We start from the raw sequence: 24,375 nt of genomic DNA, 5'->3' as shown, positions 1-24,375 counted from the left end.
CATTCCTGCAGCAGAATGGAGTTACTGTCTACCATTGCTCCCACACATATTTCCAGTATCGATGCCAAATCTTTTGATGGAAAGTGAGGGTTTGGGTACTCTTCTATAGCTTGCAATTGATACGCCTTTTTTTTTCCTCTTACCCCTTCCAGATGTAGCCTATAGTATCTGGCACTGCCTCCCAGATGACTCGCACGTCCCTACGTGCTGATCCACTGTAGCAGGCTGAAAAATGTGGATGCCAGCAAATGGCCTCCACGAGATTATGCAGAGATCTAGGGTCACAGCTTAGTTCTCTGAATCAACTCTGTTAGACTCCTGAATTTCAACGTATCTTTCACATGTTGTCCATGAAACAAATAGGTTATTTCTGTAGCTTGATTGTGATTAAAAGCGGTTAAGGAACTCATCATGTGGTTTCTAAAGGAGCTGTCAGAAGGAAAGAAGTGGAACTGAGCCCAAGGGACAAATACAAAGGGTCACAGCTGTAAGTGCAAGAAAGCTCTAAGACTTTATGAGCAGCCTTGAGATTCTGGCAGATCTAGTCCATCTTTAAGTTTGGAAAGCTGCATGCTCAGGGAGCAAACATAGGTGCCTTGAAAACTCTATGAGCTTCAGTGACTGGTTTTTTTCATTCATATTTCTTTTTTTTGTATAAAGAATGATAAAGTACCTTTATATCACCCATGAGAACAAACAGAGCAGCAGTAATTCTCCAGGTTCAAGGAACTAGTTTGTTTAGTAAAATTTTAAAAACATACAAAAAAATCCTGAATTACTAAGGATTCCCAAACCCTAATTTTTCTCTAAAAATGAACACAAAAGTTGAATTTAATCTGTTTCCCTTCAAAGAGCTAAAGACTTTAAAAAAGTATGTGTAGTATGCAAATCCGCATTCCATTCAGAAGAATTTAAGACGCGTTTGTCCATCACTTCTTCCAGGGACTCTTTCATATGTCAGTCTCCTTTTTTTGAACTCTGGTACTTCTCCAAATCCTGAATCTGGAAAAGAAGCAGAAAGAAAATATATGTATGATAAACTACAAATACAACACATTTGCAGACTTAACTATGTGTTTCTCAGAAGCAGTAACACTTTAGTTTTAACAGTATGCTCTGTATGGAAGTATCAACCGCCATAAAATTAAATGTGTACAGATTAATATTAACTACTACTTACTACTACTGATCAATTTTATGCATATCATCCTGTAATAATAATACGGGACCTGATATACAAAATAAATACATCACCTGCACTATGCTTAATCCCAATATTTCAGTAAAGATTTTAATGTTTATTTCTATTTCATAAATATTACACACAGTACTATTCAGTAATTGTGAAAGTTAATTCTTTTTAACCAGAGACATGTTCATTTTCTAAGTTGTTTAAAAAAGCTACTTACATTCTTAAGATTCAAGTATTTTTACAATAAAATATCTGAGAAGTTGCTTATTCAAAATAAGTTACTGTTAAGAAAATTCTGTTTAGTCTTTACAAAAAGTATTGTCAGAAAACTTTAACACTGACCTAAGGATTTCATCTGTTCCAGTGGAAATACTGGCTTGGCATATTGGCATTAATTGTTTGTGGTTTAATAAAAGTTGGATCTGAAGCCTGAAGAAATCCCTGGGGGTTCCCAATGTGTCTTTTTAACTTGACTCTATACACATTTCTTAAACTTAGGTTTTCACATTTCTTAAATTTGGGACTTCAGAAGGCTTTCACTGTACTAAGGTATTTTTTTGCATTAGCATGCACAGCTATTTAGTATACTTATTTTTCCCCTGGCTAGTGAATAATAAAGTAAAATAAGCCTATTCTTCCAAAATCTAAAGCAAAAATCACTTTTCCTTTTATGATTTGATTCAGATGTAAGTATACCTTCGCCCTACTGGGCAAGAGTACTACAGAAAGCTTATCAGTCGGACATTACCATGTTTTCAGAATACTGTAAAATGTGGTACCAGAAGAATCTGCCCTGATCTCTACTGAAACTATTTTATTTAGAATTTTATACTATCAGTGCCAGTTACAGGTTACTGAAACACTGTTAACTACCCAGCAATACTCCAGGTCTCAAGTTCAATCCCAATGGAGAGGCAACAGATCTGTTCAGAGTTTCTGTATTTAATATTTTAATTTTATATTCTGTATGAATATTTTAATTTACATAGGCTGAAAATTAAAAGCAGTTCACCATATCCAATTAACTTTCCCTCTCTTTATTTCCATAATTGCCTTAAGCAGCCCATGAAACATAATGGTATCAATGAGTTACTTGTGTTTTCATGAATGAGTCTGATCTAATTAGTGAAAGCATTTAATCCTGTGCTGACCTTGCTGTACCACCAAGAGATTTAATGACAGGCAGCAACAGAGAAAACATAAATTAAATCATCTGTACTAGGAGTTAGGCGCTTTATTTAAGAAGCTTAACCTTGGATTTTTAAAGAATGCAGCACCTCATCTATAGGGAAGGAGCAGAATTTAAAAAATACTACAATATACAATACCGCAATACTTAGTCTGACTCGGACTAGTGATGCTTTCTTACTTTTAAGACTCCATGGATACATATTATGGCTTATAAAAAAAGGTCTCAAGCTAACTGTATCTGAGAAAGTAAACCAGGGATAAGAAAACTACAAAAAAAGAGAAGCCTGAAGCTTTTACATAAGGACTGTACACACCTTCAGGGTAAACAAAGTTTCGAAGTATACCCTATACCATCTATTTGAAGAAATATGCTTTGGAATGATTTCAATATGCAGAGTTTAGCCCTGGAGACATTAGCTAAAAAAAAAATATTCCAAGAATAAGGGAACTGCATGAAACAGAAAGTTGTCAGAATGAAATTCTTACTCCATTAATGCCAATAGCAAAACACAGCCATTAATAGTACCTAAATTTCACTCTCTGAATTTGCTGAATCTACTTTTTGTCCTTTAGAGAAAGTACTTTCTAGTCTTTTCTTCCCCCTTTTGTCCAAACCTATGTTTACATAAAAAATAATCTTTCCCATAACTTTAAAAATAATTCTGGCATGTTTATTATGCACATTTCGGGCACTATCAAAGAGAGAAGAGGCTGAAGCTTACAATACTGGAGAACTACACTTTTCAATATTTTACCACGGAAAAATAATGGCAGTAACACAGTTTGGTTTTTTTTTAATATTCTTTATGCTCAAATCAGAAAATAAATGTTTAGGAACCTTTTATCACAGAAGAAATATATATGCAAGGAAGATTTTTAGTAAAGGAAACATGCAACTGTTGGGTTGGATTGGATTGGGTTTTACAACTATTTGAAGAAAATACAAAATCTAGTCTTACAGATACTCCTGTTTCCAGTTGACTTACAAACAGAATTTCAGCAAATTCTGTTTGCTTTGGACATACCTGTTCTATTATTTTCTTTTGTCCATAAGAATGGTGGACTTTGTGTTCTCTTTCCTTTAGTTTCTCTACCTATTTGGTGAAAATTCAGACTTTGAAGCTCATCTGGGTCAACAAAGAAATCAGAGAGAAAACTATCAGATGCAAATGAATCACATGCGCCTGTGGATGAAGAATCATTCCATGGGGTCTGGTCAATCAGAATTTCTGAGGTTTTAAATGTGGTGTCTCTAAATTCGTCTAGAAAACTCTTAGAGCTCTCCTGAGGTGCATAATCACTGAAAGTTGCAAAGAAATCCTCTTTTTCAGAGTTTTTGGAAGAATGATCAGAGCTACAGTGCGTCCTGAAAGGCTGTCGTTGAACATGAAGAGAATTCATAACATCTAGATGAGCAAAATCTTCACAGTCCTTTGGCATAGCAAAGAAATTCTGCTTCCTCCTTGTAATTACTTCTGAAGAACATGATTTCTTTTGCATGTAACTTGGAAGATCAGAGTCAAAAAAACCCTTATGATGATTCAGTGGAGGAATTATGGCTTCAGAATTCGTATGAGATGGTCCTGTAGAGAAAAATTTCTGTTTGGAGAATGAAAAATTAGCTTATTTCTCTACATTTTAGAGAAAACCAAGATGCCATTGAGCATTTCGTTTGCAGTCTGTCTCCTCAGAACAACTGACCTTTCCATGAATAGAAGATAAAGATTCTAATACACTCAGATTTCCACTTGGTTTCAAAGCAGACACATTTTCCTAGTAATTCAAGATATTACCTGTGCTGTTTTTTGCCTTACCAAGCAGCTCTAAAGACTGATGATTTTGTTTATAATCTGGATAGAACGTATTGAAATTATTCCAGTTTTCTGGGGGGGATACCCCTTTCACTGCTGTTTCTAGTGGAGCAGCAGCATTTAGGCTGTATGAAGATGTCATGTCACTAAAATGCTGAAAGAAAAGAAAAAAGATACTTGAGAAGTGTTTATAGTACATGTCTACACTGCCAAATACGAAAAGTTAAACCAGTTGTTAGGATTCTAAGATGTATAATTTATTGTGTACTGGAAAGAAAATAAAAAAGACTTACCAATACAGAAGGAGAGGCATGTACAGTAGACAGTATGCCACCTGCCTTAAATCTATAAACAGAGTAAGTAATGGCTTGTCTCTTGGAACACAGAAAAATCTATACCTTTATATACTTTATTCTCTTTCATTAGTTCAGGACTGTAGGAAGTAGTGTCTGCAATGGATTTGCGCATATCATACATAGTAGAGGAATTAAACTGATGAGATCTTTTTCTGTTTTTCAGTCAGTATACATGGCTTTACACATATGCAGTTATTACAATAACACGCACAAGTTGATATTCAGTGCCCAAATATCTGTTCAGTTGCTCCTTAACTGAATGTGAAAGTGGCTTCTGATGTGGAAGTTTGTCCTCCCATTTTCTTGACTGATAAAAGCTGTTCATTTTTTATGTAATTAGCTGACTATAATCAGTCTATAATTTTCCCAGACTTGGCCCAACTGAAACAGTAGGAGCACACAATTCTAACTGAAGAGTGGACAGTTTAGTGAATGGATTTCTTCATCCTAACCTCTAGGGCTCTTTCAAATGCTTAGTACTATGAATTTATAAGTGGTGGGTTTATTATTGTGTAAGAAGATGGAAGGAAGGAAGGGAGGGAGGGAGGGAGAAAGGAAGAAAGGAGGGAAGGAGGGAAGTAGGGAATGAGGGAGGGAGGGAGGGAAGGACAAAAGTCCTGGAAATATTTAATTGGAAAACATTTCTTATATTAGGTAAACATATAAGCTTGTATGCTGATACAATATTTGATACAACAAAGCTTAAAGAGGAAGCTGATCAAATCCGTATTTTTCCAGTTAAGGAAATGTTCTAATCATCTTCACACCAACATAATGGTGACTTGACAAAATCTGCTGAGAATTAGCAGGCTCAACATTTTAGATATGAATGATAAGCTAAAGCATATAATTCATTTTTAAATGATACCAGCAAATGTGCATGTAGGTTCAGATTAAAAAAAAACCAACGTATTACAACAGTGCAAAAAGATTGATCTAATACATAAATTAATTTTGGCCAACCTTTAAAACTTTTTTTGGAACCTCTGGCAGAAGTTCCTGAAGTTGATCAAAGCTTACAAGAAACAACCTGTTCAGCGAAGATCCCTTCTTTAACATAAACTGAGCAACCAGAGGGTTGATACACGGAAAAGTAAGCAGGCATTTTTCTCTCTGGAAATTGAAATTATTTTGTTAGATTGATATCTGACAAACTTTGTTTTCCTTTTTTAAATTTCTATAGAATGACATCCCTATGAATAGGTCACACAGTATATCATAGAAATAGAGTTTTCAAACAGTGCACTTTTATAGCCCCACAAAAACTTTTTTTTTACTACAGATGTAACAGTGTATCATTTTTGCAAAAAAGTAAGTAAGTTCTGCATAATAGTTTGATAACAAGCAAGCGCAGTCTAAAGATGTTTCTATTCTAAAGGCTGAAACCAGTGAATCATGTCAACTTGATTTTAAAACACATTACCAGCTCTACCATTTATTCTCCATTTTGAAAAGCATTACCTAAATCAGGATAAACTGACAAAGCTGGTTTTGTTTTACAGAAGTTACACTTGTAAACAGCAATGAAACAAGTGCCAAAAGCAGAAGTTGCTAGGGGGAGGTTGAATGTCGCACAGAGGGCAGCAAGTTGAGAGTAGCATTTTAAGAATGTTCAGTTACTGACTTTCATAAAGCTCTGTACTCGACAGATGCCAGGATCTAATACTTAATAGAGACAAAATACAATCAATGACTCTCCTCAGTATTTACCAGTATCCTTCACCTCTAAATTGGAAAACCTATAATCCAATATCCCACACTTGAAAGGCCATGCCAGTACCTGCTTTAAAATGCTTCTGAATTTTGCAAAAGCCAAACACAATCTTGGGTGTACAAGAGTTCAAAGTTTCCATATAAAATGAACAAATCCATATGTATAATCTGAAAACCTTAATATACAAGTTAAAGAACATCATATATTTGACTGTGATTAATGGACCTGTTTCATTATTTATTGTAAATATCCAATATCAACTACTGCATGAGAAGTTAAAGAAATTTCTACTCTCTTGCCTTAAAGCCAGTCTGTAAGCAACACCATCGACTTCAGTAATAGATCAGCACTGATGAATTTGGCTTCCTGCCCAAGTGAGCCATTGTATGTTTATCTTTTACAATTTGGATAGTTTTTCAAAGTTCGTGCCTAGAACTATAGAACCGTACACATTGGCTGGTGGATGTGGAGGATAAACTTCTCTACTGGTTAATTGTGAAAGCACGGGTAAAGTCCAAGTTGCACCTAATTGTGCTGGCAAGGATGACAGAAGCTTTTTTTATATATATGTGTGTGTGTATATATATGCATATATAAGGAAAATATGTATGTGTGCATATATCTCTCTCTCTAATGCTTATTTTAATAATATATTTTAAGAGAACAACAGAAAAAGCCTAGAACTTTATGAGTCTGAGAAACAGGAAGAAAACCGTGTAATTTAATGGAAAGATAAGCAAACCTCAGATGGCAAGACAGAAAGCCAGGATTTATCCAACCACTTGTGAGGACTGATATTAGATGCTATCAAAATGTTGTCAGCAATCTGACGAATTACCAGCGCTGTCTCTTCAATCCCTGGCGTAAGAACTACCTAAAAGTGATACATAATATTTTTGGTAAAAACTTATACTAAGGAATGTCTTAATTTACTAAATTTGTTAAACGGGAAAGCTTAAAGGTGACCCTGAACACAACAGCTTTTAATATGGACTAATTAAACCTGATCCATGCTTATCATGCAGAGGAACTCTAACCTCTGACCACTAGCCTGGCTGCAAATTACACTCCTTATTTATGCAAATACTAAGTAGGTGAAATTAGTTTATCCTACAGGTCTTTTATATGTGATCAAGTTTATGGGTATAATATGAGTTCCTAATATGAGATGCCTAATATAGTTTAAGAAGACATGTAACACTTTGAAGGTGTAAGTAATTTCTACACGAACTACACTGCTGAGTACCTGGAATGAAAAAAGCTTTGTCCTCTCTTTAACCTTCATTTAACAAGATAAATTTTAAACAAATTTTGATATGCAAGTAAGTTTAAAATTGCCTAAAAAGATGTTACTTCATGCAAAAGAAATGTTACAGACATCAACTTGGTAAGCTGAATGAACTTTTGCCCCATTTTTTAATGTTGATTATTCCAGATACTGCATTTTCTGATTCATAATGAAAAAAGTTAATTTATCTTGCCACATTAAACAAAAAAAGCAAACTAGCTGACAGCAGAGACAATTACACTTGCTTTGCTTCTACTACATTAGTAACATAATATTAATCTGAAACTTCAAATTAGGACATAAACAGGATTAATGCACGTTCTAGTAATTTATAAATTCAACTTGACTGGAGTCAACACAGTCTTTTCACTGACTTCAGCAGCACTGAATTAAGCTCCTCTCTCTTATTTTAATAATTTTGAGCTATTTCATGGTTTTGATGTAGAATGCAGACTTGATTAAGCACTTTAGAAATATCATACAGTGAAGATTAAAACAGAAAGGTTGTTACTAAAAAAATTACCTTCACTTCAAAGTCTTCTGACTTCTGTGTAAGTTCAATTAGAGTAGCATAAATTAAGACAAGGTTAAGCAGAGTATCTCCCCTGAGAGTGTATCTATAAAACAGTTTCATTGGACTGTTAATATTTAATATGCACATGTAATAATTCCAAAACATTTGTTCCATGTGTTAATAAACGTCCGTTTCATTTCCTGGAATTCAGAATACTAGTACAGTTTGAGCATTAATATCTGTGAAAGGAGAACTACGACATATTAAGTGACTGGGTGCTGAAGGATGCACTGTGAGGAAGAAAATGGAGTCAGCCCACAGCAAAGCAAGACTGTCTGAAGCAAAAGGGCTGGATCAGGGTCAGTCACTGGAGAAAAGTCATACAGACAGGAAAGGTGAGGCATGGAAAATTTACCACTTACTCATAGGAAAAAATCTCACAATAGGTAATAAAGGAATGCTTATGAACTATATCAACAAAAGCTGTGCTTCCATAGCAAAAGGAGAACTACTGATGGATTGGAAGAATACTTGAAGAATGTCTCCCTATTGCAAATGATACACAGTGACGCTAACATAGTAATTCATAACCGTGTATTTGTAGGGGTTAATTTACTTCAAACAGTTATGACGAATAATTCCAGTGGTTAATAGCCTTAGTCTTTTGAAATTTCTGGACCTGTTGCTTTGAAATGCACCTCACGTTAGCATTATCTGCCTCAAACTGTTATTTTATAACAACCATTTATTTGTCTCTTGTGTGAGATTAAAAAGATCCTAACACATGAAAAACTTTTTGGGGGGTCTCTAGTGATCACTGTTAGTTCTATCATTCCACATTTTTTTAGTAGGAGCATGACAACACTGTAAGTGAAATGTCCAAAGCACACTAGAAATATAAGCGTACAATATTCATATTGGTCTAAGAGAAATGTGTTCCTACAGAGAAATTCAAACAACAAAGAGTGTTAGCTTGTTCTAATAAGCAGCTTCCTTCAGTGATAAGTTTGTTTTAAAAATACCAAGATAACAGAAGAATTTCATAACTTACTCTAAACTCAGTCTTTCTCTGGAATAGAAAACAATCCAACAGCACGTATATTGGAGCGATAATGCCATCATCTTCGATATTACATTGTCACAGGATTTCTCATAATTTAGTTCTTCCATACTCTACCACAAAATTAATATAAAAAATGAAAACTAAATAAATATATTACCATGGTTGTCACAAGCTTTTAACGTGCATCGCTGTATTATGCAGACGTTAGATCAAACATAAATACAGCTAAATAATACAGCTATTAAAGACACATCTCGGAGTCAGGAAAACTAGGTTGTATTCTCAACTTTTATTTTGTTTGACCTTTAAAAAGCTGATACACTGTTTTATGCCTCTTTTTCCCCCCTGTAAAAAGGAAACACTGCTACTAACTTTTTAGTATGTTCTTAAGATTTTTGAGAACTTTAATAATGCAGAATACTGTTATAAACCACTGAAGTACTTACTTAACCTATACAAATCGTATTATACCTACACTGAATATATAAAGTACAACATCGCTAATTGCAGTAGCATTTGCAGTAGCATGTCTGTGTTGTGCTTGCAACACTAATTGATTATTTTATGCTTTATCTATCTTTCAGTAGCACTTCTTCCACCTGTAAAGTCACCTGTTTTGCTGCATACCAGAATGTAAGTATTATGCTATCATCTAAACTATTATTTTTTATTAAAAGTAGGGCAAATTATTCTCTAGACTTATTCAGGTAACTGTTTGAAATGGGAGGGATTAACATGCACACTGGCAAGAGAATATAGTCACAAATACATTTAATTGGTTATTACAATATTCCTTCATACAACCCTATTTTCAAGTATGCATCCTTTAACTATATTTAATACAATCCACTCTCAGGTCAAATGTTACACTTCTGTGAAGAAATGTAGCTACAGATATAAGAACATTTTAAACTAGTCAAACTGGCACAGACAGAATTTTGGAGTTAATGAATTTAGAAACAATTTGTGTCGTGAGACAATGTGTGAGTTAGTATAATCACGAGGAAGAAAAGATATGTTAGAAGGCTGCAGATATGGCCTATAAGTGACCCAACACATAACAGAATTTGGACATATTAGTTTCATTTTGTACCTGCAAAAAGATAGCAGTACATTCATCTATTGTCAACACAACATATCGATCTGTACTTCCAAAGAGCCTTAAGGAGTAACTACTGCTTCTTTCAACAAAGGTAATGCTGTACCTGAAGAAGTCAAATTATTTTATTAAATCTCAGTTAAGTAAAATAGTAAGATTTTCTTAAAGGAGATGAATAACATACATCTCTCAATACAATTTTTTCAATTACACAGTCTTTACATACCTTGCTCTTTCTCAAATGCTCAAGTTTACTTTAAGACACATTCGAAGAATACACATCAATGTAGCAGTGACTTAATGAAGTATTACTGGATTAATTCAATTATGTTGCTAACCACACCAAATAAGACCTTGATACACAGCCTTTGAGTTTACAAAAAAAAGACATAATACAGAAACTAAGATAGATAAATCAAGAAAATATATTTAGATACTCCTTTTGAGTAATTAAATGTATATTGCATTTATTTTCTTCCTTTCATGATAGTGCAGCACAGGGAAAGCAAATTGAGTGAAAACTCCCTGACTGCCATTGTTATGATCCTAAATTTTTCTGAGTGAATGAGAACTGCCAGCAGCACAGCCTCCTGTTACCAGCTGTGTTAGCAAAGACTCACTTAGTGAACATCACATGCTTAGGGCTTTTGAGGCGTCTTGACTGACTAAGGGGGGGAGTTGAGAAGGGACAATCATCACACTACTTGGCCTCATCCCTAGGAAACACAAAAGACCTAAACCCGAATCTGCCAGCAGTAAGTCCTCTAGAAACTTCTATGGACAGTGTATTCAGACATTAACAAAAAAGTGAACTATAAGCTTTTCTGAAACTATATAGCTCTTTGCTCACCTATTTAATTACTTCATCAGTGCTAAAAGGAGTTAGTGAGAAAGTACCAAAAAGCATTCCTGGTTATTTAGCTTATGGCCAGGCTGAACAGAGAATTTGAACAGGTCAGAGTTTAAAATTGCATGTCAAATTAAATGTTCAAATTTTAAGTGTTAAACATATTTTTTTTTCCTATTGAACTGTAATTAGACACAGCTCAAAAATGGCTTCACAGGAGACTTGAGGATAAGCAAGGATCAAAACTGGCACATCTCTTCAGCAACATGGTGAAATCAACCATCTGTATCTCTGGCACTATGTTTAAGAGATGCTGCTGCTCTGTCCTCTATTTCTTTCTTCTTTTTTTTTTTTTCCTCCCCGTGATAAAAGGTACTTTGATCAGGTATTTATTATTGTGAAAGCAAAATGCAAGAAAATTATGTCAAAGAAAATAATGCACATGTGCAATGATTTACAAACATGAAAATTTTTGTACAGGTTAAAGAGTATTCAAAATTAAGTGAATATTGGATATGAATTTTACAAATAAAGTAGTTTTTGTTTTTAACGTAGCCTCTCCCAAAAGCTGTGATGCATCAGAAAATAAGACTGTTTTACTGTTGTGTGTTTTGGTTTTTTAGCATAGCTCTAGTAGTTAAAAACCAAAAAATCCAAAAGCAATTTTTATGAAGAATTAAATACCAAGTCTTCCAAACACCAAGAAGCACTAAAGCAAAAAAAGTTTTGGGGTAACATTATGATTTTCAGTGAAAAGTAGACAATTTAAAAAGTTTTTTTGACTAAAAGTCCCAGCTCATTATTAAAATAAGCAAATCAACCAATTCCATTCTGGTTGACATCTGTGTGAATCTATAGAATTAAGCTATCAACTTCAGCAGAAGAATTCTCTTCTTGTCTCTTAAAATGCTAATAATGTAATTGCAGTAATCTATCTGATAGCCAAACAGATGGCTACTACATGATATAGTAGGACAAGATACATGTCCTGGAAAACTGAAAATAAATAGTCAGGAAGATTAAATAGGTTATTTTCACTCACTTGGATTCCAAAAGCTGAAGAATATCTGGCATATTAAGAAGACCTTCAGTTGTGAGAAATACATATGGAATCTGTACCTCCAGAAGAAAAGAACCACAGTGACTCCCTGAAACAGTTTGTATATGTAAGATAATAGTTTCATAAGCAAAAAACTAAAGATAGATTTAGGTATTTAAATAGACATATCTATTAAAAATGCAGCTTTTATTCATCCCCATTAAAATGCTTCCACTATAAGCTTTTTTTTTTAAAAAAAAAGAAACTCTTCTGAATCTCTTTGAAATTAAGCTTTAATTTATATCTCTTTAGATGTACAGCAACATTCCCTTAGGATGAGGAAGGGTGGATACAACTTGTAGTAACTGTAAACAACATGTGAACTTGGCATAAGTCTTTTATCAACCAACATTTACTACTACATCCTGGCCAAAACTAAGCTCACACCCTAAGAAAAACACCTTCCTATCTTGCTGTATAGATAAACCAGCTCTGTTTGTTTAGCTTTAGCCTTCATAATTTATTATTCATTCTCTTCCACATGCACATGAATGTAGCATTTTAGGGAACAGAAAATGCTTTCCTTTCATATGCCAGCCCAATTGTTTATTACAGTTCTGGAGAACACTTACCCGTTTGTATTGTTTCAGGGAGGGTGGTTTTAAAAGTCATGTAAGTAACATTCAGATTTTTGCAGAGATTTTTCCAGCAAGAGTTTTCAGAATAATCATATTCCATTACTAATGAGAAGTGTGTCCAAGGAAAGTCAGCTCCAATTTGCTGATTATGTACGATAACACAGGAATATCTACTAAGACTTAATAAAACAACAAAATATTAATAAAATTAAGTTCAGGTAGAATTACCCTCAGAACAAAATAAATACATTTTTACTTTGAAGAATTATCACTGTTTAAAGTCCATTTACAAAAAAGGATTTACCCTTTCTGAATTTAAAACTGTAATTTCTTTAAAAATTAATTTAAAAATTAAAAGCTGTACTTCCCCCCTCCAATTAGCTACTTGAAGTATTCATATTTTCCTGCAATGTCAAAATTTGTCATTATTTCTTTTATGCCCTTCCCCCTCTTTTTTTAAAACATGCAAAACAAACATGTTTTTCTACACATTTTTCTAAACAAGTTTTTCCAAACATGCACAACAAAATAAAAAGTTAAAAACATGCAACTGCATGTTTTCTAAAAGTTCTTCTGAGCCTCACAACTAAGCATTTTACTAGACTGTGGTCAAAATTCTCCCCTCCCAGAATGAAGCTGTAGATCCATATTCTGAAATTTTTGCTCCAGACTGGAAAGTTCCATGGAAATGAACAAAAGTAACAAAAGTTTTACTGACATTAGTCCTGGGTAAAGATTTTGTTCTCAAAAATCAAGAATTTAACTTACTTGCTTATGATATCTTTACAACCTAAAAAGGTTCCTTTTTTCTCAGAATTCAAATCCATAGCTTTTAAACCTGCATAAAAAGAATTAAAGCCTTAATCAAACAAATGAGCCTCTGCGGGTATGAATCAATGCACAGCAGTAAGCAGCAAATGTGGAACAACACAGGATATTAAAATTTTATGTATTACGTTGTCTGACTTGATGAAGTCCTACATAATTTCAGTTTGCACTGGGTGGGTATAATGATTTAGAAACTTCCATTTTTGAACCCAAGGAAAAAGTAATGCGAACAAGTTTCATGTCTCACAAACTCACAACCTGATTACCTTAAAATGAAAAATTAAAGGCTAGTGCAAAAGGAAGCATCTTTGCCCCTTTATAATTTAAATTCCTTTACACTTTCTGTTCACTTCAAGTTTTACAAGCATGACTGGAAGATGTAGCTAAAAAGGAATATTTGTATAACACAAATGCCTCTCTTCAACAGTTTAGTTAGTTAGATTGACCTGTGTTTGCAACCAACTCTTAAGATCTTAAAACAAATAAAATACTTTTCATTAAGTATTATTAGTAGTAAAAGCATTGTGAACATGCCTCCTCCCTTTCAAAACATTCTAAAAGACAGGCTTTCTTCTTTTAAGAGCACAGGAAATTTAACTTTATTTTTACAGCCAAAAGAACAATACAATACATGACATTGTTGATCAGGTTCAAGCAAGAAGGAGTTACAAAAATGGGTTTTAAAAAGCAATATGAAAGGAACCAGTGGCTTCCTCTAAACATTAAGTACAGGCTCAAATAACAGTCATAACAGTCTTTCTGAAACATGTTTGTTTTACCAGTTGAATTTGTGATGTTGAATGAGCTTGTACAAAAATCACTCACAGGTAAAATGATGAACTGATGAAAGTGTTGCTTTTATCAGTGGGGGGCTGGGATATTGGAAACAGTATTTTTTTTGCCTTGAGTTTAATAGATTGCTACAGCTTATGCTTACATATTTAGCAAATTAGCAAAGAAGGTCAGCAAGAGATGGTTAAGGGAAAACATGATTTGTACCTAACTACTCATTTAAGGTTTTATGCTAAGGAGCTTAGTTAAGACTTTTAAATTCTAACTGCTCTTAATAAGCTTGCAAGGAAGAAAACTTGTGACTACCGATTAGCTAAAAACAGGGAGACAATCTGACCAAGACAACAGATGCAATTATGATTAGACACTGGGCTGACCACATCTCCTTTGTGTTCTATTAAACAAATCTTTGACTTGACAGATGAACTATCATTCTCTTGCAACAGAAAACATCATACCAGAACTCTTAATCAGGGGAAAATAAAATTACAAGAAAGAAAAAAGGCTGATGGAAGAGTTAGGAAACAGAAAACAGTGAGAAAAGAATATATAAAGGTTCCTGATGAGGAGAAAAGGCAGAAACACCTGCAAAACGCATACAAACAGGAATTCAGTGAAGCACAGAGTAACAGCCACTTGCTCTTTCAAAAATACACATAAAAAGACTTACCTTCTACTCTAGATAAAGTGTGAATGAGGGCAGCTTTTTCTCTCTTAGAGTCCATCCTTGTTATGATTAGTATCTGGAAGAAGACAAGTAAAAGAAACTCTAGTACTGTAAAAAATTTGTTCTTTCAGCCTGCATACATCTTCCTTTCTCCTTTGCATGCAAAGCATGAGATTGACTAAGCAGGTGGCAAAAATGGAAACCTTGGAGTTTTCCAGAATGACATTCATAGAATCATGGAATCATAGGACATCTCAAGTTGGAAGGGACCCATAAGGATCATCGAGTCCAACTCCCTGCTCTTCACAGGACTACCTAAACCAAAACCGTATGACTAAGAGCGTTGTCCAGAAACTCCTGTCAGAACTCTGACAGGCTTGGTGCTGTGACGACTTCCCTGGGGAGCCTATTCCAGTGACCGACCACCCTCTCAGTGAAGAACCGTTTCCTAATGTCCCATCTGAACATCCCCTGATGCAGCTTCATTCCATTTCCTCATGTCCTATTGCTGGTCACCAGAGAGAGGAGACCAGCACCTCCCCCTCTGCTGCCCACCTTGAGGAAGTTCTGTAGAAGTAGACTGTGATGAGGTCACCCCTCAGCCTTCTCTGTTCCAAGCTGAACAAACCAAGTGACTATAGCTGCTCTTCATAAGTCTTGCCCTCGAGGCCTTTCACCATCTTAGTCGCCATTCTCTGGAGACACTCTAACAGTTTATGGGCACCTGAGGCACCCAAAACTGCACACAGGACTCGAGGTGGGGCCGCACCACTGTAGTGTAGAGTGGGACAATCACCTCCCTCGACCAGCTAGCTATGCTGTGCTTGATGCACCCCAGGACATGGGTGGCCCTTTTGGCTGCCAGGGCACACTGTTGACTCATATTCAACTTGCCATCAACCCAGACCCCCACCTCTCTTTCCGCAGGGCTGCTCTCCAGCCTCTCATCCCCCAATTTGTACATATAACCAGGATTACCTCGTCCCAGGTGCAGAATCCGGCACTTGCTCTTTTTAAATTTCATATGGTTGCTAATTGCCCAGCTCTACAGTCTATCCCGATCTCTCTGTAAGGTCCCTCTACCCTTGAGGGAGTCCACAGCTCTTCCTAATTTAGTATCATTGGCAAACTCACTTAATGTACATTTGACTCCTACATCCAGATCACTTATAAAAACATTAAAGAGCACTCACCCTAAAACTGAGCCCTGGGGAACCCCACTGGTGACTGGCCATCAGCCCATTTACTGTAACTCTTTGAGCCAAACCTGTCAGCCATTGCTCACCCAACGTATTATGGACTTGTCTAGCTGTGTGCTGGACATTTTATCCAGAAGGATACTGTGAGAGACAGTATCAAAAGCTTTGCTAAAATTCAAAACCACCACATCTACTGGCTTCCCTTTGTCAACTAGATGGGTGACCTTGTCATAAAAGGACATTAAGTTGGTTAAGCAGGACCTTCGCCTCGTGAACCCGTGCTGGCTATGACCAATGACTGTGTTGTCTCTAAGGTGTTTTTCAGTAACTCCCGGAATAACCTTCTCCATTATTTTACCAGGCACTGAAGTGAGACTGACAGGCCTGTAATTACCAGGGTCTTCCTTATTGCCCTTTTTGAAAATTGGGACAACATTTGCCAGCTTCCAGTTGACAGGGACCTCTCCCAAGATCGTTGAAAAATAATGGAGAGAGGTCCCGCGATGACATCGGCCAGCTCTTTCAGTACCCTGGGATGAATCCCGTCAGGCCCCATAGATCTATGTGCATTCAGCTGGAGCAGCAAGTCTCGAACAAGTTCAGGGTCAGCTGGGAGGTTATCATCCCCCCAGCCACGGTCTTCCAACACAGGGCTCTGGGGCTCCCAGAGCCCATCATCGGTGTTGAAGACAGAGGCAAAGAAGGCATTGAACATCTCCGCTTTGTCTACGTCCCTATTTGTGAGGTGACCGACCTCATCAAGCAACGGACCAATGTTATCTCTGATTCTCCTTTTGCTGTTAACATATTTTAAAAAGCCCTTTTTGTTGTCCTTCACAGTGCTGACCAGGTTGAACTCTAATTGAGCTTTGGCTGCACGAATTTTCTTCCTACAGTGGTGAACAGCATCTCTGTAGTCCTCCCATGTCATCTGTCCTTGCTTCCAATGTCTGTACACTTTCCTTTTCCACCTGAGTTCTAGAAGATCCCTGCTGAGCCAAGCCAGCCTTCTGCCCTGCTTGCTTGACTTCCAACACTTTGGAATTGCCTGCTCCTGCGCTCGTAAGAGATGGCTCTTAAAAAGTGACCATGAATCCTATTCATGGACCCCAATACCTTCAAAAGCAGATTCCCACGGGACCTTACTAACTAGCTCTTTCAGCAGCGCGAAGCCTGCTCTCCCCATATCCAGGGTCGAAGTTTTGCTGGCGATTTCTCTCCCATCACCAACGATTTGAAACTCAGGTGTATGTGTGCATTATTACAAGAGTTGGAGAAACAATATTATAGAAGACATCAGTGTCATAATTCAGTTATATGAACAAAGCTGTTCTAGAAGAAATCTTAAACTGGAATAGTTGATTCAAAGTAAAAATGCTATTTAAAGATACTACCTAAAGACATTGTACCACATTATTACTGTTGCACTAGACAGATTATTACTGTCACATTAGAGGCATTATCCCCATGGAGGCAAAGCTTAAACTGAAGATATCTAGAATTCAGCCTGCAAGATGGTGATGTACTGGAGGGAGATACTAGATGTACTGCTGAACTAATTAGAAAGATTTTTCAGACCATAGATGGAGTACACTGAAGTGTTCCTGCTAGAGATCGCTTATCTCTGAGACTCATTAAATACTGCTTAAGATGAAAACATTGAAAAGGATTAGAATCTACCAAACTGACATAGTTTTAAAAAGATTCACTACCAGATAAGGTGTTTACCTTGTCCACCAGTTGTTTTGGACAACTGCATTTTAAAATGCAGACCTACTTTCTCCCACACAATACAACAGCGTACTTATTACATGTTGTTGTGAGCTAGATGACATTTTTAGTCACGCCCTATCTAATCATGAGTACAAAAGATAACAAAACAAAGAGTAAAGTTCAGTTTATTCTAGTCCCTTAGCAACGTCCTGCTTACAAAGGAAACGTCTCATTATAATCCTGCATCAATAACAATTTTGGCTAATAAAAGGATAACCAGATTATCATATTTCACATCATATTAACTGATGCTGATGTGATGTGATAGAACAGGAAATGGCTTATTCAATACAAATTTTACTTCTTATTAAAACCCGAATACTCCTTCTGCCTATTCTGGCTCATTGAAACCTGTCTCTGAATGTTAGGAACAGTAAACAATCTTAAAATTGTGGATAAAATCATATATATTCTTACATTGCATGGGTATGTGTGCATGACCTTAACTTTAAGTCAAGAAAGCAAGTCAAAACTCAGGGGAGTTATAGTTAAAATTTTAAAAAATTATATCCAGTGGAGTTCAGAAGAAGAGCAAAATTGTCACTGAGCTGACATGAAGATGACAAAGTTGCTATATGCCTCCTAGTACAGCATAATTCTAGTATTACAAAGCAAAATGTGTTACTCCTAAGGAAAAGAAAATGATGCTGCAATCAGCTTAGAGGGTCTATTGAAGGACAGACACCAAGACAATCAACACCATTTTGTTTTGGTAGCTTCATTTCCATTTTAAATTCTAAAAGGGTGTACAATAAGCTATTATATTTTTCTTTTCAGGAAAATTTAATAAAAAGATATTCAGAGCTCTTAGTGCAACTCTTAACAGAAATAGAAGAAGAAGAAAGCTCCAGGAAATGAAGTATGGAAAGAAGTTAAAATAAATGAAAGTAAGCTCGAAGATTCGTCTTTTTTGGCTGTGTGTTCAGCAGCATAAATTCTATTCCAAACAGGGAGGACATTTAAAAAATTGCATATTTTACCCCTTCTGTCTCATTATGTGATAAATATTACGTAAATAAATAATAAATATTTTGCAAAGGAAAATGGTGTTTTGCACTGCATGGTATCACCCAAAATATTCACATATCCCAAAAAAATCTTTGGATAACTTGAATCTCCTCCACAACTCTATCCTCCATGCCATAACCATCACTTATGCATATTTGCTTCTTATATAATTACAGTACCAGGAGATTGGCCTGATACATGGGTTAAGCAGAGGTTGTCTGTGGATAACAATACGTATATACTCCATGGTGTTTGTACTCTGAGCCACAGTGTACAAGTACACAATCCTGACTTGTGCTATGATTCTCTTTGCACCGGAATATTGAGGCCTTCAAATAAAAGGTTATAATATAATTTTCATAAGTGATGTGATACAATATACTTACCAGGGAAACAAAAGCACCTGCAACAAGATGAAGCCCAGGCAATATTAAAACTCATATACATGTTATTTTAGTCATGCAACAAGGGGAGATTTGATCAAACAGAAACCTGCACTGCTTCTGATACAGGTCTTAAACTTTATGTTACCCTTATTTAACAGGTACTGTGAGTTGGAAAGGTAATTATAAGACTTTCTTCCCTAAACCAACCCTTGTTGAAAGACGGTTTTATAATTATTCACATAGTTTGGAGCATTTTTGTTTGCTTAGAGAAATTGTTTACATTGTTAACCTTAACAGTGTGTTCCTCTCCATAACTCTGCATCCAATGTAACATTTGACACTGAAGCTCTGTTATTTTGGGATTTGTTTCTTGCTTTTTCTGGCTGCTGTACTGTACAATCTTTAACTGCCTCCAGATGTTATTCAAACAGGATTCTAAGATGTTTTTATAGATATCCTTTGCCTTGGACAAATAACCTGTTAATAAAGCAACAAAAGAAGTAATTGCAGTGACAAAAGATAATTGTCAAGGTTTGTGTTTAATCTACACATAAATTTAAAATTTAAAATTTATGTGAAGGCATCTTGCACAAAAAAGATGAAAATTTAATGGCTCACCAATGTGGAAGGATACTATTACTACTAATCAGGTACATAAGTAGCCCTTACAAAACTGCTACACCTAGCGTACTATCTGCTATATGACTCCAGCTGGAATTATAGAGCATTGCATTCTATAGGTGCAGATACCAGCAGTAGCACTGTTACATTTAACTAGTCTATAAGGTTTATACTAAATAACAACTTTATTTATATTCCCACTGTCCAAAGCTTTACTTGTCCTGTGTTTTCACCACTCTTCACATTATCACAACAATTTCTCAACTCTGAATAATGCCTTTTGTATATAAATGATGAACAATGCTGGGGTTATTTGAAAATGCATAAAGAAAAAATACATCTAAGATAACTATGTGATGAATCACACACCACAGTACAACATCACAACAATAATGAGGACTACAGGGCATATTTAGTATCTGGCTCAATTTTCTTAAGTTCTTTTCAGATCTTTTTTACTTGTGCTGTTTTTTGTGTGAGGTGTTGCTGGGATCTGGAAGGACAGGTGCTGTGTAATTCTGAAATATCATCTAGGCGTGCTTTTGCTACAATAGAACAGAGGAGGAGGAACTGCTCATTTGTCTCCCTCCCATCCTCCTACGTTATTTATAATAATTGTAGAAAAGAATTCTACTTAGGATTCTACTTACATATTCATTCTGTATTTTTCTTCCTACTCTTTTATTACTAGAAATATTTAAGTGAATACAAAATAATTTGTTTTCCTCACAGTTCTGTTTATGGCAGATGTTTTCCATTTTACATCAATTTTAAGGAAACACCCTCCATCAAGGGATAATTCAGAGTGAGTGAAGTTAGATGCTCTGAACCACCTTATCTCCTATAAAGACAGAGGGAGCCTGACTTTCCTAGGGCATTCATAAAAGCCGACTTCAGCTCCTTATGAATCTATTCAGACAGATCTATAGGAAAATTCACAATATACAGCTATGGGAACTTGACAAGCGTGGCATTATCATTTCAGGCATAAAATTGGGTTACCATGAATTTTCATATTCCAAATCTGAATAGCGTAAGACCAGAGAAGCTCAAAAAAAAGGTCCTGTGTGAGTCAAGTGCTAAGAATTGGACTGTAATTTCAAACTCACTGCCTCGTAATATGTTAGATAATATTTCAGATTTTGCTTAAAATGCCCCCAGTTTTAAGTACCTCATTTCCAAGGAGCCTAAGTATATTTTTAGGTGGAAAGTGTTCCACACTCGCAGAAGGTGGATTGTAAAGAACAAAGGACCTGCCATTTTTGCATGTTTCTCTGTTTCCATACAGAAATTCCAATGAAAATTTGTCATTCTGAGATACAAGACAACACGTTGTATACGTGGAAGTTCATGTGAATGTTTCTGAGGCAAATCCATGTAAAAACACAAACAGTGGTATATTAGTCATGAACTGAGAATATACATTACCACAATACAATCCGCAGTAAATGCATTTCTAATGATGGAACAGAAATAAGGAAGCAAAGGGGGTTGAATATCATATTGAAGCTACACTGGAGGTATACTGATGGCAAAGAATCACAGCCTACAAACATGAAGGACGGACTGCAGAATACACACAAAGCACTGGGTTTCTGGGTATCATTATTCACTACTAGAAACAAACCTAGCGCTGTGTCCAAGCCACACGTTAATAGAAGATCTCGAACTGTCACCAGCAGGTGCACCAGAGCAGCATGTCTGAACAGCACGATCTCCTTCTCATCTATTTTACCTTTACAAATAGAAGACACAGGTGTGGTCTGTATAAAATTTCAGAAATCATGCTATACATACGTCATCAATTTAAAACATCCTGGTATCTCAGACTTTTCATTAAATACACTTAAACAGACATTATCTTGAAAGGTCGGATCTGGTGGTGTTGACAAATAGCTTATGATATAGCATAAATTTTCCCATGTCATCTGACCCAGAGCAAGTGGCACACAGAGAAGTGTTTTTGAAAGGTGTGTAGGGATAGATGGTGCTTGCTGGAAGAGGGGATCACAGTTCCCCTAGGTGTGCCATTAAATCCACACTGCCTTACTGATTTTAGTAAGGCAATCTTTAAATATACATGGAAACTGACAAATTTCCCATCTTTTGTCCATCATACAAGCCCAGCTGTTCACATTACTATTTCCTCATCCAGCTAGTCAAATCACTAAATTTTTCTGTAACTCTGTCTAACCCATTTTCCAAACATTTCAGAACTCTTTCCAAGAAATCAAAATGGCAGTGATAACCTCAAATTGAACTTCTCACAGAATCTTTTCAACAAATTTTTGACTATAAAAGCCACATTCTTTATGGCAAATGATTTGGACTTAGCTAGTCTTCACACATATAATGAGAAAAATTCCTATTGTCTTCCATTAACGATCCATGTAGAATCTTAACTTCTGATATTATCTTCCCCACACCTAACTGACCTCTCCTGATAAGAATCTTAACCTTCTTTGAGAAGGTAAATTTGGAGGACATCTGTTTCTTCTTGGACCCACAGAGTAAATCAAACAATTTATGGGCTACCTGTTCTGTATTATGTACTTATTTTTAATAATCTTCAAGGACTGAGGAATTACTAGTCTAAAGAAGGAAGGCATTTTTGGGAACTGCACACAGGAAGTGGTGTAGTTCATTATCTTAAGAAAAGAAATAATGTGATTGCTGCAGAGTAAGTAAGGACTTAATAATAAAATACTTCAAGATGATAAAAAATGGTTGAGGAAGATAATTAAAGAATAAATGACTACAACTGATCAAGGAATTACTGAACGAGATGCATTATACAAGATAGTTCTGTGTACTGGGATCAACATAGCTTTTAATTCAAAAAGACACATGAAGCACTTAGGAAGGAAAAATCAAACTTACGAACACAGCATACAGAAGAATTAGCTGGAAACAGCACAGAAGACAAAGATCTTGCCACTGTTCTATATCAAAAGACAGAAAGTGACTGTTCATCTTTGTCAGTGAAGGTGCTGAAACTGAAGGACTATGTCCAGTTCTTCATACCACTCACCATAAAAACTCAGTGAGGAATAGAGGTCATTTAGAAACAAAGCAAGGCAGTAAGAAACCACATTTTATGATGAAAGGCTGGCACATTTGATGGTATTTGGTGCAGAAAGAAAAGACCAGTAGGAGAATACTAATCCTCTAACAGATCAATACTATCATAGTAAGTGATTGTTTTCTATGTTCACTACAGGATTAATGAGAAAATGCATCAGCATACTCTGGAGTAAAGTGGAATGAGATTGGATATTGTGAAACTATTTAAAACCAGGAAGGCAATAAAAGAGTGAAGTAAGATACCAGGGAGGTTTCGGAATGTCCTGTACAGTTAGAGAAATATTCATTAGGAATGGATTGGATATGTTAGAGTCTTCCTCATTTCTATGGACCTTCCAGCAAGAAAATTCTTATTTCCCTCTGCTTCTTTAGTTGGGGACAAAATGCAAGACCTCCCTTGCACTTTTCTGTCTCTTCAGTGCAGGCAACACTAGCTAAACCAACCTGACTTTTTTCAGTATTTTAAACCAAGAGCAAAATGTTTTCACTGCTTTCCTTGAGCTGTAGTTCAAAGACCCACCTATTTCATAGGTAAATTTTGTGTTCGACAACAGTTATTTTTATATAGCAAGGGATGGGTAAATATTATCCATTCTTTGGAAAACACTTGCCTTTAAAAGGAAGGTCCAATAGATGACTATTTGCCTTATCAGTATTTCAGCCACTAAACATTTTCATTGATTTCAGTGCTGTAATTTTAGCAATTGGTAATATACTGCACAGCTAATCTACAAGCAAAGAGGGCCCTGAAGTTTGAATAAGCACACCACTTGGCCCACCTCCTACTTTAGGTTACATTTCTACAGCACGTAAACTATTTGAAAGGATGTCAGTGTTCTTAAATTAATCTTGAATTAAAACGCAGGCTCTTAAATACTTTTCCCCTTGATCTTGAGAAGCAGTAGTAGTTCTCTGTATACTTTTCTCAGCAATGTTTTCCTTTCTGTGATTCACTGATACAGATATAGATACTGAGCTTCTCCCTCATGTTTGTGAAGATGGTGTTTGCTTTTTTGTAAGCTCCCTCAAATTAAGAGAACCCTGCTGCTGACAATTTTAATATGGTAATTCTATAGATCACAGGCTGTCATTCTGCAGACACCACTAAAATTTGTTTTGTTTGCCTTCTCTCTCATTTGTAATTTCATTATCATTAGTTTTATGTTGAGAAAAATACATTAAGCACAAAAGCAATAAAGTTTAGATAGCTAAAGTTTATCGCATAACTTGTGACATAATATAAAAACGTGGCAGGTAGTAGACTG

At 35.8% G+C, this 24,375-nt stretch overlaps 1 protein-coding gene across 1 annotated transcript in view; it reads right to left on the bottom strand.

Annotated features, from left to right (window-relative positions):
- Window positions 1-901: 901 nt before the first annotated feature.
- LOC104083421 (chromosome unknown open reading frame, human C9orf84) overlaps window positions 902-24,375 on the bottom strand; it is a 47,769-nt gene continuing 24,295 nt past the window's right edge. Inside the window, exons 13-26 of the mRNA XM_009586901.1 lie at window positions 21,654-21,761; window positions 19,695-19,882; window positions 15,043-15,115; window positions 13,521-13,590; window positions 12,743-12,925; window positions 12,118-12,219; window positions 10,223-10,334; window positions 9,118-9,239; window positions 8,076-8,169; window positions 7,007-7,138; window positions 5,514-5,663; window positions 4,177-4,348; window positions 3,409-3,966; window positions 902-1,002 (exon numbers count right to left, since the gene is read on the bottom strand). Coding sequence (XP_009585196.1) covers window positions 902-1,002; window positions 3,409-3,966; window positions 4,177-4,348; window positions 5,514-5,663; window positions 7,007-7,138; window positions 8,076-8,169; window positions 9,118-9,239; window positions 10,223-10,334; window positions 12,118-12,219; window positions 12,743-12,925; window positions 13,521-13,590; window positions 15,043-15,115; window positions 19,695-19,882; window positions 21,654-21,761 — 2,165 coding nt within the window. The remainder of the gene's footprint in view (window positions 1,003-3,408; window positions 3,967-4,176; window positions 4,349-5,513; window positions 5,664-7,006; window positions 7,139-8,075; window positions 8,170-9,117; window positions 9,240-10,222; window positions 10,335-12,117; window positions 12,220-12,742; window positions 12,926-13,520; window positions 13,591-15,042; window positions 15,116-19,694; window positions 19,883-21,653; window positions 21,762-24,375) is intronic.

Source organism: Fulmarus glacialis, unplaced genomic scaffold, assembly GCF_000690835.1.
Source record: "Fulmarus glacialis isolate BGI_N327 unplaced genomic scaffold, ASM69083v1 scaffold5341, whole genome shotgun sequence".
In the NCBI taxonomy this organism is placed as follows: domain Eukaryota; kingdom Metazoa; phylum Chordata; class Aves; order Procellariiformes; family Procellariidae; genus Fulmarus; species Fulmarus glacialis.
This window is presented reverse-complemented; position numbering and strand designations above follow the sequence as displayed.